Here is a 20,431-nt window from a genome sequence, read left to right on the forward strand (position 1 = left end):
ATATTTGTTGACTATTTTCGTGGGTGTGAGCAGCAGTGAACAAATTTGCTTGAAAAAAAGGAACTGATGAACAAAAAGAACAACTTGTTCGGTCACCAGAAAAATAACGAAAGAACCGAATCTCTGAAATGAACGAAAAAGCACAACTCTAGTGTTAATAAGTATTTTAAAAGGGAGTAGCCCTAAGTTGTATATGTGAAGGCGTTTTCGAGATATCGACCAAAATGTGGACCAGGGTGACCCAGAATATCATCTGTCTTTAGTAAAGATATGTCGATTTTTGCTCAATTTATCGTGTTAACGGCAGAGCGGAAGGACAGACGGTCGACTGTGTATAAAAACTGGGCGTGGCTTCAACCTATTTCGCCCATTTTCACAGAAAACAGTTATCGTCATAGAAGATATGCCCTTACCAAATTTCACAAGGATTGGTAATCGAATTTCGAAATTTTCTTTTTTTGTATTTTGTTGCACCATATCATTACTGGAGTTGAGTGTTGACATAATTTACTTATATACTGTAAAGATATTAAATTTTTTGTTAAAATTTGACTTTTAAAATTTTTTTTTTTAAAGTGGGTGTGTTCGTCATCCGATTTTGCTAATTTTTATTTACCACATATATAGTAATAGGAGTAACGTTCCTGCCAAATTTCATCATGATATCTTCAACGACTGCCAAATTACAGCTTGCAAAACTTTTAAATTACCTTCTTTCAAAAGTGGGCGGTGCCACTCCCATTGTCAAAAATTTTACTAATTTTCTATTTTGCGTCATAAGGTCAACGCACCTACCAAGTTTCATCGCTTTAGCCGTCTGTGGTAATGAATTATCGCACTTTTTCGGTTTTTCGAAATTTCCGATATCAAAAAAGTGGGCGTGGTTATTGTCCGATTTCGTTCATTTTAAATAGCGATCTGAGATGAGTGACCAGGAACCTACATACCAAATTTCATTAAGATACCTCAAAATTTACTCAAGTTATCGTGTTAGACAGACGGACATGGCTAAATGAATTTCTTTTTTCGCCCAGATAATTTTGATATATAGAAGTCTATATCTATCTCGATTAGTTTATGCCGTTACGGGGTACCGTTATGCGAACAAAGTTAATATACTCTGTGAGCTCTGCTCAGCTGAGTATAAAAATGTGTGCGGAGACGGAAGATGAGAATATACCTTCTCCATTTCTTCAAGGATACGAAGGTGTCTACATATTCCTGTAATTTTCATTTATTTTCTAGTTAATACATATGCTCAAGTCTTCTTCAGGTAACAAATTTATCTTGATCTGGCGTCTTTGTCAAATACCAATGAAGCATATCGCTGCTAAATTTTTCAGGTAGAACTATTTTGAAATTTACAAATGTTCGCTATATTTCGGCAATCCCATTTAAGTAAGTACATATATTCAGTACATTCATGTGTACCCCCAATTTACATACATATGTATGTATCTACTATGTAGAAGAGTACCTTTAACTATACTAATTTGTTATTTTCTGTGGCGCCGGAAATAGAAACAATTTAAAATTTGGTAGACCAGGTAGGCACGTCGTGCGTATGTATGAATGTAACTAGGGATAAATATTTTTGTAATTTACCTATACAAAGTAAACTTACATTAACAAAACATCAAAATTGTTTACCACAAAATGCATTACTGGGATATGATATTTTACCGAAACTTCGCGCCTGCATGTATTCAATGTCTAAGGCGAGCATGTAAATATCGTCGCAATCCATTCTGGGTCGTCAATTTCTACATTCATTTTGATTTATTTTTACAATTAAAGTTTCCATTAAAAATAACGGCCATATTATACTAGATTTTGTATTGTATGTAAGTATAAATGGATGAATACACACCCATAAAAAATTCATATCTTGCTGTCAAAATTTTTTAATAGTCATTGAAAACTATGTATTTAAAAGTTATGCATTAGTTAAGCGTATTATAAGAAGCTATAATCAACGATACGCTTATCAAATATCAGACACCATATAAGAAAGTTTTTTTGGTTAAATGAAACATCCCTTATAAAACTTGCGCACGATGAAATTAGTGCACACATATTCACTTGCACAGTCTTTATACTCAGCGTGCTTTGCACGCAGAGTATATTAACTTTGCTTGGATAACGGTTGGTTGTATAGGTATAATGAAATCGGGATAGATATAGACTTCCATATATCAAAATCATCAGTATCGAAAAAAATTTCATTGAGCCAAGTCCATCCGTCCGTTAACACGACAACTTGAGTAAATATTGAGATATCTTCACCAAATTTGGTACACGAGCTTATCTGAGCACAGAATAGATTGATATTGAAAATGAGCGAAATCGGATGTTAACCACGCCCACTTTTTATATATATAAAATTTTGGAAAACAAAAAACCTGATTATTTAGTAAATATTACACCTAAAATGTAGAAATTTGACATGTGGGCTGATATTGAGACTCTTGATAAAAATTAAAAAAAAATGTTTTTAAATGGGCGTGGCACCGCCCACTTGTGATAAAATCAATTTTACCAATATTATTAATCATAAATCGAAAATCGTTAAACCTATCGTAACAAAATTCGGCAGAGGGGTTGCCTTTACTATAAGGAATGCTTCGAAGAAAAATTAACGAAATCGGTTAAGGAGCACGCCCACTTTTATATAAAAGATTTTTAAAAGGGTCGAGGTCCAATAAAATAAGCCATATCTTTGCAAAAAAGAGCTTTATATCAATGGTATTTCATTTCCCAAGTGGATTTATAACAATAAATAGGAAAAACTTAAAATTTTACAAGATGGGCGTGGCACCGCCACTTTTATGACTAAGCAATATTTTTCGGGAGCCATAACTCGAAGAAAATTTAACGGATCGTAATGAAATTGTGTACACAAATTTTCCCTATAGTAGAAAATATTTCTAGTAAAAATGGTTAAAGACCACGGCAACTTAGATATAAAACAAGTTTAAAAGGGTCGAACACTAGAATAATAAGCTATAACTTAGCAAAAAATAGTTTTGAATCAATAATATTTCACTTATCAAGTTTTAATGTAAGAGGAAATGGGGAGACATTTTTTTTAAACGGGCGGTGCCACGTGTTATGTAGAAAAGTAATTTATCTGAAATGAAATGTACAATTGAAGCTCACGCTGAGTATATAATGTGCGGTTACACCCGAACTTAGCCTTCCTTACTTGTTAATTAAAAAAATTTTTTTTGCGATAATGCGAAGTTTCAAAACAATTCAATACAATTTGCGATGAGCAAGTGAAAATAAAATTATTCGATTGTACAACGAAACTCCAAATTGGACTTTCAAAGCTTTCGCCAGAAAAGCCAAAGTTCGCGCAATACCGCATCTCGTGTTATTAAATTGCAGGCATGCTTAACCAACGAACCGATATCATTTTGTTACGATAATTAACGTTAATAAACGAAACAAAGTCATATCGTTTCGTTTATTAACGTTAAGAACGTCAAGTCAACGAAATGATTTTGTTTCGTTTTCTGCCATATCAAAACGAAATCAAATCATTTATGTTGATTATTAATTTCAAACTATGCTGGCAAAGCTCATGAATTTTGACAGTACGAACATTTCTCAGAGTATTTTTGACATTACCACCAACGAATTACACAAAAAAATTAAATTGTGTATGTCCGCTCGCTGTTACCACCTTACGGCTTCACCATGGCTATATCATTGCCAGCACAATTCAAACATAAACAGACCAATTCTAAATATTCTCGCGGAATTTTGTTCTCGCGGATTTTTTTATTCCCGCGGAAAAATTCCTCCAATTCTTTTCTCCTAGGGAGAAGAAAAATTGGGGAACAGGAATTTCGAGTTTTCGAAGTCAGCTGTTTTGTCAATTGAAATTTCGTTGCGCATTTCTTATTTTGTTTAAAAAATTGAAAAGTTTAATTATTGTTGCGAATTTGTTTGAAATTAAGAAATAAGGTATAAACAATGCACATTATTGCATTTCATGTGGTATTCACTGAAATGAGTAATGAATTGGTGCCACAGCAACATCAACAGAGGAGCATAAGAAGAAGACGGCGGGATAACACAAATCCGTCGGAGTTGCCTGCTTTCATTCTGCAAAGCAATTTTCTGGCGGCCACGTCGAGTTGAGTTCGCCTTTCGCCATATGCCAAAATCTACTTAAGCCTTCTTAAAAAATCCTTGCGCAATTTCTGGATGGCTGCATCAAATATACAAAGAGCTCTTCCGTTTCTTATGATATACTTTTCGACTTAAAATAAAGAATAGTGTGGTTGTTGTTGTTGTATTAACAGTGAGAATATTGTGGTAGAATGTAAATACATATTTTAGCACAAATTTGTACAAATAAGTGTTCTTTCTTAAAAGAACGAATTTCCTTTAACTATTTCGATGCATTCCCTTTAATTTAACCAGTGAAAAAACTCCTATGAAATGGCAAAGAAATCTCCCTCTCCCTCACATTCATAATACCTACTTTTCTCCCATAACCGGTTTCCTCTTTTTCGAACATTGTTCAGAATAGGACGAAAGGGAGAAGTGAAAAAACTCACAAGGAATTTTTATTTAGAATACGAGGAATGGGAGAAGGGAAAAAACTCGCACGGAATTTTCGTTTAGAATTGGGCTGAAAGTATCACGTTTTTGTTAACGTTTTTAACGTTAACGAGAGCTTTTCGTTTCGGTCAAGGAGTGTTTGCAGGAACGGCTTTTGGACCGACTTGGCTTCGTGCCATTACATCAAAACGGCAGTTGAGTGGTATGAGAAAAATCATATAATATTCGGGCCGAGACGCTACCTAACTGCCCGGAGCTCACACCCATCGAAAGATACTGGGCTCTGGTTAAAGGGTTATGAAAGGTACAAAACAAGTTGCCCCTAATACCTAAGTTTAAAAAAAAAATGGTTATCCTCAAGCAAACAATTTTGTGAAGACACTGTTAGAAGGCGAATGAACAGTATATTAGAAAAAGTATATCGTCATCTATTACAAAAGTTATTCGAAATAGTTCGTGCGCAAAGCATATTTTTTGATGGACATGTGTGCTGGACCTTTGCAGTTATGTATTGATATTTAGGGTGAGCCAAACCATTATCAAATATTTTAAGTTGACTTGCATGAACAACAATCATTGGTCTGAGCTGCTACCTGCTACTACCATGTTTATACTCAGCTGAGCAGAGCTCACAGAGTATATTAATTTTGTTAGTTAAAAAAGATCTGGGCGAAAAAACAAATTCATTTAGCCATGTTCGTGCGTCCGCCTGTCTGCCCGTGAACACGATAACTTGAGTAGATTTTGAGGTATCTTAATGAAATTTGGTATGTAAGTTCCTGGGCACTCATCTCAGATCGCCAATTAAAATGAACTAAATCGGACTATACCCACGCCCACTTTTTCGATATCGAAAATTTCGAAAAACCAAAAAAGTGCTTGGTAGGTGGGTTGACCTTATGACGCAGAATAGAAAGTTAGTAAAATTTTGGACAATGGGCGTGGCACCGCCCACTTTTATAAGAAGGTAATTTAATAGTTTTGCAAGCTGTAATTTGGCAGTCGTTGAAGATATCATGGTGAAATTTGGCAAGATCGTACTCCTATTACTATATGTGTTCTAAATATAAATTGGCAAAATCGGGTGACGAACACACCCACTTAAAAAAATTTTTTTTTAAGTCAAATTTTAACAAAAAATTTAATATCTTTACAGTATATAAGTAACAACATTTAACTCCAACATTTGTCTCTAAAGACTCAGCTGAGTATGCAATGTTCGGTTACACCCGAACTTAGCCTTCCTTACTTGTCATTTAAAAAATGTGTGGGAATGCATTGTGTTTTTACACTTTGTTCAATTTTAGCCTATTTCAAGTCTTCATTGGCCGTCAAGTAAGCCTAACCCATTGTATAAGTATACCATGGTCTAACTTATGTTTGAAAGATATAAAACGTTAAGGGAGTTCAGAATTTTGTGCAAATGATCTAGCATCATTGCATTTGCAAACTTCCGTATCATATCTTTTAAAGTACACTAACAAAATGCATGGCTTTGCATTGGATACGCCATTGCAAATACGCAACATCAAAAACCGTAATTTATTTTTTCAATATATCAACTGTTGAAAAATAACAAAAGTAGAAGGAAAAAATTTAAAATGAAAGAAGTTGCTCACGATCCGTAGCTTATATTTGCTATAGCAACGTTTCCAAATTCAAATACACAAAATCCTGAACTCCGTTGTTATTTATTAGGCATTGCCAAGCAACCAAATACCCGCCATAATGTACATATTTACATACATAGTAATACATCTATTTTCAAATTAATTTGAATAACTGTATGTATTGTATAGAACATACAGTGATCAAGATTAAGAGGCACTACAACACTCAATAGAAGCTAACTCGATGTGCAACTATAGATTATAACACGTTTTGAGTGCGTTTGTAAGAGTGTAATTTATGCCTATAATACATTTAGATAAGCGCATAATAGGCTATGAGGTACTTGGTACATGGTACATGGATGATTCCACGGAAGTTCAGCCACCATAATCACAGATTTCTCTGTTCTCATGTATTTCTTGTACTTTGTCAAAAAAGTGCCTAAAAACTTTTCCATCTTGTTTTTTAATTTTTTGCATTTAAGTGTAGATACTCAAATACATGAGCACACCAGTTTCAAGAGCAAATAACTAATAAAACAGTCTAACGTTTCTTTTTGAAATGTTGGTATGGGAATATTTAGATGTTATTTGACACGTATGTAGGTGCAACGAATCAAATTTGCAAAAATTCTAATTCTTATGCTATTAAAATTTTGCCCTTTTCCTGTTACGGTTGCGACAACATTTCTTTTAAACTTCAGATATTTACTGTGAGCCGTATATTCTCCCAAAGATCTTAAGATTGGTTTAGAATTAGGGAAAAAGTATGTAAAACTCATGGCAGCTTGATTTGTGGTCTGTAATAAATACCCACTCAGCATTCAGATGATTAAATTTTGAATTTCCCAACATATCAATACAATTTGATTACTCTTTCTGACTAAATAATGAGTTATCATATAATTGAACAAAAGAAATAATCAAATATGAATACTTTTGATGATCAAAAACTGAAAAGCATTTTTCGATCACTTTTTGGAATCATTTTTGAATTCCTTTGATGACTAAATTTTAATATTTCATTAAAACCAACAAAAAGAATAATCAAATATGCTTACCTTTGATGATCAAAAACTGAATATACATAGGTTTCCAATCACATTTTGGAATCATATTTGAATCAAATGTGTAACTTAGGTGATCAAAAATTTATAATCATTTTTAATTCAGCTTTCTGAATTTTTTTTTGGACTATATCTGTTGACTGAATAATGAATTTGATACTTGTTAAAATTTTACTTTTCATTGAAAATCTTATTTTTTCCACATACACACATTTTTTCAATCATGAAGTTCAGAAAAAATATGTACATATGTATATAAAAATTTTATTATTAAAATATTATTCAAGACAATATAATGCAAATGCTGCTCGTGACCGAAGATTTCCCCAACCATTTCTTCACCTTCGGCTTCCCAGAAAATACATTGCACAATACAAAGGTTGTGTGTTATTTGAACCCCAGGTAAGTGAAACTCTCTTGACATACATATGTACATACCTGGATATGTCTTCAACATCCCGTACCGTACCGTATTTTAAGATATTGAAGATCAACAACAACAATATTGAAGATCATAGCTGATGATCTGATGCTGAATGTTGTAGTCGCAGGTGTATACCGGTCAAGTTTGTTTGCGAGTGACCTGTGGTTCAAATAGCTCACTTTCGCATGCTTTCTTCCCCTGATGAAATAAAAGTATTATGTAGTAGTAGTATCTTATTTTTAATGAGATATGAAGAATAAATGCATCATAATCGCATTCAAAAATGATTCAAAAATCTCAACCAAAACGATTGAAATATGTTCACGACTATGATCAAAAATGACTGTGAAAAGCAGTCAAATATTACTCTAAAACAAAGCTCAATTTTACAATGATATCAAATATGAATAAAAGACGTTTCGGAATAGGATTCAAGGGGTTGTGTAGCGCAATATATAGCTTCTCCAACCCAATTGTCAACCTCACCTTCGAGCGGCGAATCCCGTTTCACTAACAGACGAGGCTCTGGCGACCCCAAGCTCCTCATGGAACTTGGGGGTGGGGAGGGAGGGATGGCCTGAAGGTTTAATGTGGCCATATAAATCGTTCCCGAGATGGTCGGGCCAGCATCTTAATGGTGCTGTGTTACCGGAGCGTATCGGATCTGTATCCGACAAAGGACCATCACATCGATAACACTCCCCAAAGCCTTCGGGGAGTAACTAATCGCTACAACAACAACAACAACAATAGGAATCATAAATGATTATTCAAGAATAATCACGTTTAAAGTTTTTCTCCCGACCATACATTAATTTTCGAACAGAAAATGCTTTTAAATTTGAACGTTTTTAATCATCTTGGGGTATGGTATTTAAATATTTTTTGATCTAAATTTTCAAAAAATGCTGGCTGGGCATAGTTTAAAAAAACTAAGCAACACACCGTAGCACAGAGGTTCGTGTATCCGCTGTTAAGCACAACTTGTTTTGTAGCAAATTATTTAACGGCTGCCTTCTTCAATAATTGTCGCTGGATGGGTCTCTTTACGCGTCAAGCCTAGAGAGTTACAAAGGTACCAGTGATACGGTTGGTCCCTTATTAATGTTTGCTGAACATAAGATTTGGAATTTTTTCTTTCTAGCACAATAATCGCGAAAATAGTTAAAATTTTTTTGTTGAATAGGTGCATTAGGGTGGTTACAAGGTATATGGTGAATTTTGTTTTTTTTTGTTCTATCTTTCGGGGTACCCTCCTAAAATATGACAATATATCAGAAAATGATTATTGCAAAGTTTCAGGCCAATCGGATAATGTTAACACGTGCCTCATTGAGGTCAAAGTTAGGAAAAACAGTGATTTTTAAGAAACAATTTTAGTGTTTCGTCAGTAAAAGCGAAATCATTTATGCCAGTTTATCATTCGATAGGTAATTTTATTTGTATTAATTTTGATCTAAATAATATTTAAAGAAAACGGTTATTTTTAGCAGTATTTGGCATTTATCCGATCAGGGTGGCCGCATTAAGATTAAGATGTTCGGATAAATGCCAAATACTGCAAAAAAATACCGTTTTCTAAAAATATTATTCAGATCAAAATTAATACAAATAAAATTACCTATCGAATGATATACGAGCGAAGTTCCTGGCATAAATGGTTTCGCTTTTACTGACGAAACACAAATTTTTTGAGGCACGTGTTAACATCATTGGATTGGCCTGAAACTTTGCAATAATCATTTTCTGATCTATTGGCATATTTTAGAAGGGTACCCTGAAAGATAGAACAAAAATTAAAATTCACCATATACCTTATAACCACCCTAAGGTGCATACTCCCACGTTTAACGAAATATGTACATACATATGTACCAAATTTTTCCAAATTTGAATATTTATATTTTATATTACTGAATTCGATCTCCAAAGACTGCTGTTAGGAAAAGTTTTCGAATGAACATGGCTTTGCGCAGGGCAAATTCAGTACCAGCTTCTTCTTCTACAACAATGTCAGTTCATCGAAATCAACGCAAATTTTCCGAATATTTTATGTACGCAGTTTTAAAGCCCATTCAATTTTCGCATAATGAATTGCAAGTTTCAGAGTTTTAGTTGTATAGACTTGCCTTGAATTGAGAACTGTCACGTACAGTTCTGTTTAATGTATTTTGTGTGTAACTTATTCCCCAACACTTACGTTAAACTGGCCGGTACGTGAGGACCTCACATAGACTGAATGAATTGACTTAGAAGTCTAACTATAAAAATGTGTACGATTTGTCACGTACCAACTGTGGAATGCCCCAGCTACATGAAGTGCTACCTACACTACTGGGAAATACAGAATCACAGTGGTGGTCACCGTAATGAAGATGTAGTGTGATGGGCTAATTAACCAAATATCAAAGTACTTTAGAACATTTTTATAAAACTGGGTCGCTCCTTGCTTGTAGTTTGGCAAGCACTTCGAGCATATTTCTGCCATGTAAAGCTTCTCAGCAAAATTTAGAATAAGCAGATGGTGTCGGTATAAAAATAAAAAAAAATAAAAATAAAAGCAAATTTCAAAATGGGCGTGCCTCCGCCCTTTTTCATTTAATTTGTCTAGATTACTTTTAATGCCATTAGTCGAACAAAAATTTACCAATCCTTGTGAAATTTGGTAAGGGTATAGCTTCTATGACGTTAACTGTTTTCTGTGAAAATGGGCGAAATCGGAAATCGACCGTCTGTCCTTCCGCTCTGCCGTTAACACGATAACTTGAGCAAAAATCGATATATCTTTACTAAACTTAGTTCACGTACTTATCTGAACTCACTTTATCTTGGTATTAAAAATGGGCGAAATCCGACTATGACCATGCTCACTTTTTCGATATCGAAAATTTCGACAAATGAAAAAAATGCCATAATTCTATACCAAATACGAAAAAAGGGATGAAACATGGTGATTGGATTGGTTTTTTGACGCAAAAAGTTCAGCAGGGCGAAATCTAAAGCCCTTGAAGTCATGGCCGGAATACTGTTCGTGGTATTGCATATATAAATAAATTAGTGGTAACTACCCGACAGATGATGTTCTGGGTCACCCTGGTCCACATTTTGGTCGATACCTCGAAAACGCCTTCACATCTACAACTAAGGGCCACTCCTTTATAAAACCCTCTTTAATACCTATAATTTGAATCCCATATCGTACAAACACATTCTAGAGTCACCCTTGGTCCACCTTTATGGCGATATGCTGAAATGGGGTCCACCTATAGAACTATGGCCCACTCCCTTTTAAAAGACTCTTTAATACCTTCCATTTGTCACCCATGTCATACAAACACATTCCAGGGTTACCCTAGGTTAATTTTCCTTCATGGTGATTTTCCCTTATTTTTTCTCCAAAGCTCTCAGCTGAGTATGTAATTTCGGTTACACCCGAACTTAGCCTTCCTTGTGTTTGTTTTATGTTACACAACAGAATGCAACAGAATTTAGAATGTAAATAGAATGCAATATGCGGCTATAATAATTCAACTGAAGTAGTGTTGGAGGAAGCATAAAAATGTCTTCACTTTCATTGCAGCATTTTCTTTCAGTAAAACATAAAGGAACCGAAGTATAAGCAAGCAGGGGGAAAAGTATATGTAAACAAAAGGAATTGTTATTAATTAGAAACTGTTTCGTCATTAAATCTTTACAACAATTTAATTAATAATAATCTTTTTTTTTTTCAGAGATACGACAATATTAGAGGATAATTATTAATACAAAATAAGGATTGTAATTAATTTTGATATTTTTATAAACTAACAACAAGATGTCGACAAAGGCTGTAAATCAACAACAACGACGTACACCTCTAACCCTCACTGGTGGCGCTGCCAAAAGTAATCAAAATCAACAAAGCGGTAAATCGTCGTCAGACACTAATGGCAATTCAAATAATGGCGCTAGCGCTAAAACTGACAATAAACTATCTGCTAGTCAGAAGTTGGAGACGGCAGCTAATAATGCCGATAGCAAGGAATTCACACCGAAAGATGTGAAGAAGCCACAGAATAGCGCTGATAAGCGTCCACAAAATGCTACCAATAATGAAACGGCTAAGAAAAATGATAAAGTGGATGACAAGAAAACGCAAAATGGTGCTAACGGCAAGCAAACAACTAATGGCGGCGCAAAGGAAAAACAGCAAAATGGTAGCGAAAAACAGGAAAATGGTGATGGAAATACTCGTTCGAGTAACACGACAAACTCAGCTAGCAATGCAGCTGCTAAAGCTACAACAAAATCAAACGAAAAAAGTGGCACCAGCACACCAACTTTGAAGGAGGAAAGAAAAGCGCAGGAGCAAAAGCCATCTGGCAAAGGCACAACAAGATCAAACGAAAAAGCTGTTCCCAATTCAACAATTGCAAAAGAGGATGCAAAGACAGAAGAGTCTAAGACTGCGTCAGCTAATGAAAACCATGAAAAAGAATCCGAAAAAGAGAAAGAGAAAAAGAAAGATAATGCATCGGAGAAAATTGTTGTTGAAAAAGAAACAAGATCACGTCGTAATGAGCACGCTGCAGCTGAGAGTGAAAATAAGCAAACCGAAAAAACCGAGCTACCAGCAACACGCTCAAGCGCTGCACAACCTAAAGCACGTGCTACTCCCACAAAAGGTGTCGAGAAGTCATCTTCAACAGCAAGCACGCCAACAAAAGCTTCACAACGCACGCGAAGTGTTACTACTGTTATAGACGATGTTGAAATGGAAGTGCTTGAAGTGGAATCCTCACCGGAAAAATCGCAAAAGAATTCATCCGCTGGTAGTGAAGTCGTCGCCACTATTATAACTGCACCACCGTCAGTTACTCATCTCCAGCCACCAACGGCCACATCTACACCAGGCAAGCCTTTATCCACAACCACCACCATGCAACAACAAAAGTCAAAACAAACAAATCAAAATACTGCTGCTGCTCCTAAATCATCAGAGATTCCATTAAATATGCAAAATAGTGCCAGCCCACTAGAACGCAATAGTGTACCACGGGCATTTACACAAATCGGTGGACGACGCAGTATACGTCCGCTTAACGAATATACGCCATCGAAATTTCAGGTTAACGTACAGTATCGTGAATCTTATCGACGCATCAATACTGAATTAGATGTTAGCTCGACTACAAATACCAGCATGAATGTTACAGTGGGTTCAGAAGTCCCAAATAATTCATCATTTTCATTCTTTGGACGCGGACGTAAGCGTGATCGTACACCACCGCCAACACAACAGCAATCGACTATGGAATTACATAATGATGCTGATTATTCTCCACCCAAACGTGCACGTCTCGATATGCAAATGTTCTTTAACGTAGTCGCATCACCGTTAACATTATTGCGTTCACGTTTTTCAAAAACTTCAATACAAAGTAGTACGCCAGTAAAGTTGAGCTCTAAACTAACAGCTGATGATGATGATGAGGCTGAGGTGCAAAATGTTTCTGGCATATCAATTGAAGAGGAAATTATCGAAAATGCTGAAAGTGGTATGGAGAAGACTGCAACTGAAGATGTGATGGTGGGTAAGAAGTTGGATGATGATACCACCACGCCCAAACAGTTGGAATCCTCGCCTATGAAAGTCGATGAAAATTCCGGCGGCCTTGAGCAGCATACCGATGAAATAATAAAGGACGCACAGAAACAGATTGGTTCTGAGCTCAGAAATGTACATGAAGTTGCTGCGGGTATTGCAGATACGTCTTTTAAGTCGGCAAAGAATAAGAGATGTAATGTCATGTAAATGATTGCACATCAAGCGTATTGTTTTTTTATAATACATACATATATGTTTTGTATACCATATTTGTGTTAAGAAATGTGTATGTCAGATGTCATTTAAAGTATATAACTTTGTATGTTAGTTCTAAATATTAATTTCATGTTCTAAGTAATATGCTTTAGAGCTCTTTTACAAGAGTCGAAATTGACCAGCAATTCGACTCTGGCCTGAAAGAAAGTATATCGTCTGCTGAGTGGAATATCAGTCGATCTCGGCTGTCGCTTTGAAAATCTTCTATCTCAGCGAACTTTTGTAAATCACGCTATATTAGAATATATTTGCAGAATGCTCGACTTCAGCCATTTCTTTTTTTAACCGCTCTGTCTCCTTATTTTAGTGAAAATCTTCATATTTCCGATTGCGGTTGAAAATTCCCTATCTCAGCTTTAACTCAATACATTTTGAGCTGAGATGGGCTTTTATAAAAAAAAAGACGTGAATAAAAAGTACATTTAAAGATTGATGTATCTAAAAAAGAAATATTTTTACTACATACAATCTTTTGGAAATGAATTGAACATACTTAAGAGCACGTTTGGTTTATGGAGATTTTTAAATAAATGGTCTGACTTCGACCTCGCTTTCAGTTTCGATTCCATTTCAACACATCTTTTGATACTCGTTTATTTTAGACGTGTTGTTGTAGCAGTGCTTCGCCCCATCCAATAGGTGCGACCAATCACAAATTGTCATCAATGTCCTCTAACGGGAGTCCAAGGAAACTTGCAGTTTCAACAGGGGTGGACCATAATGAGAGGGGTGTTAAGAGACGTTGGTTCCACATGACAATTAAAGAGATGGTTGGTGTCATGTGGGGACACATTGAAAGCGGGGCATACATTTTGTATGTCGGGGTTGATTCTTGATAGGTAAGAGTTTAACCTGTTGTATCCAGATTTTAGACGTGTTATACTTTCGTATAGAATTGTCGGTTTTTCTTCGATTAACTGATTTCATATCTGATTGTGCTCATATCAACTGAACTATATACATTGATCCCATGTTACAATTGCACTTTTTCTTACACTTACAATATATCATGAGCCAAGATGTTTATACATCAAAAACTCTGAGATAGGTCGTACTTGAAATAAACTCCCCTGCAAAAATCGTTTGATCATGTGTTGATGTTGTTGTTGTAGCGCTAAGGTTACTCCCCGAAGGCTTTGGGGAGTGTTATCGATGTGATGGTTCTTTGCCGGATACAGATCCGGTACGATCCGGTAACGCAGCACCATTAAGATGCTAGCCCGACCATCTCGGGAACGATTTATATGGCCACATTAAACCTTCAGGCCATCCCTCCCTCCCCACACCCAAGTTCCATGAGGAGCGTGGGGTCGCCAGAGCCTCGTCTGTTAGTGAAACAGGATACGCCGCGCATAGGTGAGGTTGACAATTGGGTTTGGAGAATCTATATCCCTGCAAAAATCGTTGGGTCATGTGGTCCACTGGAGTACGCACCATTATACTCCACTCAACTCATGTTACTACACGAACATATTGTAAGCCGATCATTGCTCGTTTTTAGCGATTGTAATCATTACACGATGTTTATTGGACTGTGGGTACTCCATGAATTACTCTGATGTAATGCGGAGCTGGAGTATATGGTCCAGTCCTAGGACATCGCAATGTTAATTGGACCATGTTTTTTGTATGAATTGTGGTTAATTTTGGAGCACTCGCTTGGTCCATACCGAGTACTCTATACATGCATGCATGGAGTACTCGCGATTTATGCATGTGATCTGAGATAGACGTTTTCAAGAAAATTCTTCTTAGTTGGATATTCCACGTAGCCGTCGATATACTTGTCTTATTACCTAGGGACATGCATACAATATAAAATATAGTACGATTATTTTAAAGTCGATTGTAATCAAATAAATTTTGCTACTTTTAGTAAATATTTGTGACCCGGTCTATGAAAAGGTGGCTTATGACTAAAAAAAATTTCTTTTTTGAGTCATAAGCCACCTTTTCATAGACCGGGTCACATTTGTTTTTTCGTTGTTCTTTACAAGACAATCAAAAGTGTTTGCATTGTCTTAATCTGCAACAACAACAAAATTGTAAATTTGGTCAACTAATAAATGTTTTTCTTCTTTCGAAAACGTTTTAATATTAGACCATATACTCGTGACACCTCTCTTATTTCAATGTTATACGGAATACCCAAATATAATTTTTTTATGTTTTTTGACGTCTGTGTTTCTGCAGTGTACCCAAAATGAAAAAAACATAAAAGAACGCATATTTGTCGAAAAATGTTAAAACAAAAAACAAAGCATATCAAAATTTTGATTTCCCTCTATATTCGACTTCTGTCGATATTAGTTGTAATTTAGTTTTTAGTACAAAGTAAAAATTGTATTCCAATGGATTTGAAGTTATTAAAAGATTAAAAAACAATTATAAAGAAAATAATACATAGCATCATATGTACGCACGTATTTTAATTAGCATATTCCTTACAAACTGCAAATGTTTGTATTATCTTAGAATTTATTTCTGTATTATTATATTTTTTAATTCGTATTCTTATTTCAATTAAATATATTTTATTTCCATATGTTTGCCGTTCAATTATAAAAAAAAAAAAAATTCAGCATCATAATTTGTATGTAGTTGTGCTTCAATTTATGTATTACAATAATTATACACACACACATATAACATAAATCATAATTTTATTCAGAATTTTATCGCTATCCATTAAACATAAAATCATAAAATAAAGGTTTTATACAATATTGGTTTGAAATTTCATTAACGAGTTGGTCCTGTAGCGTCATGTAGTGCCAGCCAACTAAAATCTAAAATAAAACTAAAAACTAAAATAGCTGGCATCACCCCCACATGCAACCATGCATGTATGCACTTGGTGTTACTGGGTGAGAGAGTCGAATGACGGAGAGAATTCTGATTGGCTGAATCTTCCGTTACTCGACTCTATCACGCCACTGCATCATGCGATTTTACCGCTATGCACTTTTGGCATAGCGGCAGGGCTGCTTTGAAGCGTCAGCAGTTTTGAGTTTTTGGGCAGAGTTTGAAGTGAACCGGCTGCCGCAATACACGCGAGAAAGAACGGCGTAGTTAATAAAACTAAGAATAAAATAACTAAGGACTAGGTTTATTAAAACTAAACATTTATTGTGCAAATAAAACTTAAAGCAACTTAACAAACAAACATAAGAGAACTTTAATAAAAAAGTAACTAAAATTAAAGCAAGTGCGGTGTTTATTTATTTTGCGTGTGTGGGCGCGCGAGGGGCTGTATGCCCAAAATTAAGTGGCATCGAAATGCCACTTTACATGGCGACCGTGACATGCGTTCGCAACGAAAGAATTTTTTTTGTTAGAATAATGCGATTCTTTTCCATGTTTTAACTCGGAAAAAATAAAAACGGTTGTGTAAGAAAATCGCCAAAACTTTTTATTTCAAAGTGCAGCATATTTTAATATATACTAATTTTCTACGCTTCGCGTTAATAACCGAATGACGGTGCCGAAAATCCACGAAACGGGATATCAGAAGACAGTAGCAGTGAAAATTATTGTGCCTAACGTAGTACAGTCCCATGGGGAGTTGATACCGTTTAATACCAAAAAGTAGGCGTGGAAAAACGTAAATTGATTGCGAATCGCAGAAACAAAAGATTTCCAAAAATAATTTTTGCCATAAAAATATGTTGAACATTTTTTTAAATATCAACATTATCACAGTGATGGTTTCTCACCGAATAAAAGTGAAGGTGGTGAGAGTTTGCTACGTTAATATGGGAAAAATGACGTTTCAATTCCTAAGTTGCGGCGTCGATGGAAAAATTTCGCAAAGGAAAAAAATTGGAAATTGCGGTGTCGTTTTAGAGCTCCGAAATTACGGCGCGACATTGTACATACATAATACAGTTTAAACGAACTCAAGTGTTAAAAAGGAAAATCTTCAAAAAATACAAAACCTACAAAAAAAAAAAATTTGTAAACTACACAATTACACAAAATATGCTTAAATCAACAAAATATACAAAGATATGGGTGAACTGAACTAAAACTACAAAAATAATCCCAAAAAAAAAACATATATGTATATATACTATATATAAAATCTACAAAAAAGTACAAAATCTAGAAATTGAAAAAACTGGAAATAATACAAAAAAATCAAAAACTGAAAAATTAAAGCAAAAAAAAAAAAAAAAAAAATTTCAAAATTACACAATCACACAAAAAAAAAAAAAACAAAACAGATTTCAAAGCGAAGAAACTGAATTAATGGCAACAATAAACATTTACATTTAAAAGAAATCTACGAAACACATACATGGATTCTAAAATTTTTCAACAAAAAAAAAAATCATCCAAAATTCATCACTTGCCTGGAAACAAATGAAAATTACATAAAGGCAGATTATCATCACACTTCGAAAGGCGTGGAACACCCATTAGCCATACAATTAAAAGGTACCGGTGAAGATGTCAACCTGCAGATGAACCACGAAATATCAAGGGAAGGAGCAAAGTATGTATTTTATTTTCAAATACTTGTTTTAATCGTAAGCGCCATACAAAGGTTTATGTACTATTTTTATGTAGCCTAGAAATGCTGAAAATCAACCGATTGCGGTTTTCAAAAATTAAATAAATATAACTTTTTCCAAATATTTCTCAAATGCTTTCAAACCATTAATAGTATTTTTTGTAAACATTTACAAGTAACATTTCACAGTTTAAATACGTAGAAACATATCCCCTCAATACAAAAAAAAAAGTCTTAATACATTACATACACTAATACATATATAATGATATGCCATAAAATGAAATTTTTGCCTTTATATAACACATGAATTTAATATGAAAAAAAATAAAAAAAATTTTCATTAACTACAATTTTAAACAAAGCGTTTCGTTTGCTGTAGAAATTATATATATACATGTTCTCGTGAAACAGTTTGGAGATTTTATTAATAGCGGTGCGTCCGCAATATAATAGAAGATTGATAGAAAGCAGTGCGTCCGTGATACAAACTACGTTTTTCATACTTTCAATATAAAGCGATGTGGACGTAAACATCGCCGTATATTCGAAAAAAAATAAAATTTTGGTTAGGCTTGTGGAAACAAGTGCGGTTTTTTTATATTTTTTTCCAATAGTCCGAAAAAAAATATACCAGCCTGTTTCGGTTTTTACAAAATAAATAAAACCGGAACACGCTTGCCTATTTCCTTTTGCAAAGCCCATTCTGGGGGGCGAGAAACCACAGACCAAGTGTCCTTTTTAGGACAACCTGTCCATTGGTTAGCTAGCGGGGCTAACCTAGTGGGGGACAGTCGGTAAGTCCGACTAAGTTCGGCACGGAAGGGGGGTAGGCATTTCTCTAGCCTATAATTTAGAGAAAATCCGCAGACCGGATGTTCCTTTGTTTAAAAAAAAAAAAAAAAAAAAAAAAACAAATTATATAATTTTCTTAACCAGACTTACCATTTTATAAAATTCATACCAAACGCGACAAATATTAACCGGATTTTCAAATAATATTTACAAAATATTTACCTGATTTACAAAATTTTTTCTCTTAAAATAATTTTCAATAAAATTACCCTGTTTCAAACACATGTCCGATTCTGAGGGCAATTCCAGCGATAAATCAAGCCCTAAAGGAAGGTGTTCACTAGCTCGTCAAGAAGATTTTTTAGGATTTAATGACTCAGATATCGCAGAAAATAATACTTCAAATTTTCAGTCAGTAACTAATATTATAAACACTCAGCCTTCAGCAAATTCGTCTAATAATTCAGACAACCTACTAACTAGCACTTCCAATTTTCAGTCAGGAACTGACTTTTCCAATTCTCACTCTACTTCAAATTCTTCTAATTTGCCTTCAACAAATAATTCTTCAGATTTACAATCGAATAACAATATTTCAATCATGGCAACCTCAGAACAGAAAAAGGTGTTCATTACCAGTTGCGCCTCAATTATTAGGGACAACTACAGCGGCGATCCACTGGCATTAGAATCTTTTATCGACAAAATAAAATTAATTGAAGTCTTCTCAGATGAAAATTTAAATAGTACTTTTATTGCATTTTTGAAATCCAAACTTGAGGGAAAAGCACGCGAAGCATTACCAACCGTAATAAATTCAGTCGATGACATAAAGACTGCCTTGAGAAATAGAATAAAACCCGACAACTCGAAAGTTGTTTCTGGTAAAATCGCGTCTTTACATGTCATCAATAATAATTACTCAGACTTTGCTAAGCGCGTTGAAGAACTATCCGACGCATTGGAACGTTCTTTGATTATTGAAGGTATGACACAAGCCAAGGCACATGAAATGGCCGTAGAGCAAACAGTGAATGTGTGCAGGTTGAACACTCGTTCAGAATTGGTCAAATCCATCCTGGCTTCAACTACCTTCAGTGATTCAAAAGACGTAGTTGCAAAAATGATAGTCGAACGTAATAATGAGGTAAAAGAAAGACAAGTACTAGCATTCCGTACTCGTGGTAATTGGCAAAATAGTTTTCGAGGAAATTATAGAGGTAATAATTTCAATAATAGGTACAACAATCCAAATGCAAGATTCAACAATAACAATAGAAATAATTACAACAATAATAATTACGGGTACACTAATTCTAATAGAGGTAATAATGACAGATATAGCACTAATAGAAACAATCAGCCTAGTAGTAGTAACAATAATGCTAATGATAATAGACGTTCAAATTCGCGAAGTAATGCCAATGTACGCGCTTTAAACGTGAACGACCCTCAGGAGCGAACACTGGGGGATCGGAACCACGATTTAGACAATTAAACGAATCTTCTTCAAAAATATTAAAATCCATCTACTGCTTGAACCTTAATTATTCAGATTTTATTGAACTTCAATGTAGCGAT

At 34.8% G+C, this 20,431-nt stretch overlaps 1 protein-coding gene across 2 annotated transcripts in view; it reads left to right on the top strand.

Moving 5' to 3' along the window:
* The window catches only part of LOC137238167 (general transcriptional corepressor trfA-like), a 39,537-nt gene extending 23,091 nt beyond the window's left edge, over positions 1-16,446 (top strand). The window contains exons 1-2 of one of the 2 annotated variants that reach the window (XM_067762845.1): positions 11,198-11,317; positions 11,408-16,446. In XM_067762845.1, coding sequence (XP_067618946.1) covers positions 11,491-13,470 — 1,980 coding nt within the window. In that variant the 5' untranslated portion in view covers positions 11,198-11,317; positions 11,408-11,490 and the 3' untranslated portion in view covers positions 13,471-16,446. Of the gene's footprint in view, positions 1-11,197; positions 11,318-11,407 lie in introns of those variants that run through there. The other variant, XM_067762844.1, reaches the window with a different exon arrangement.
* Positions 16,447-20,431: the final 3,985 nt, after the last annotated feature.

Source organism: Eurosta solidaginis, chromosome 1 (assembly GCF_040869045.1).
Source record: "Eurosta solidaginis isolate ZX-2024a chromosome 1, ASM4086904v1, whole genome shotgun sequence".
Lineage (NCBI taxonomy): Eukaryota > Metazoa > Arthropoda > Insecta > Diptera > Tephritidae > Eurosta > Eurosta solidaginis.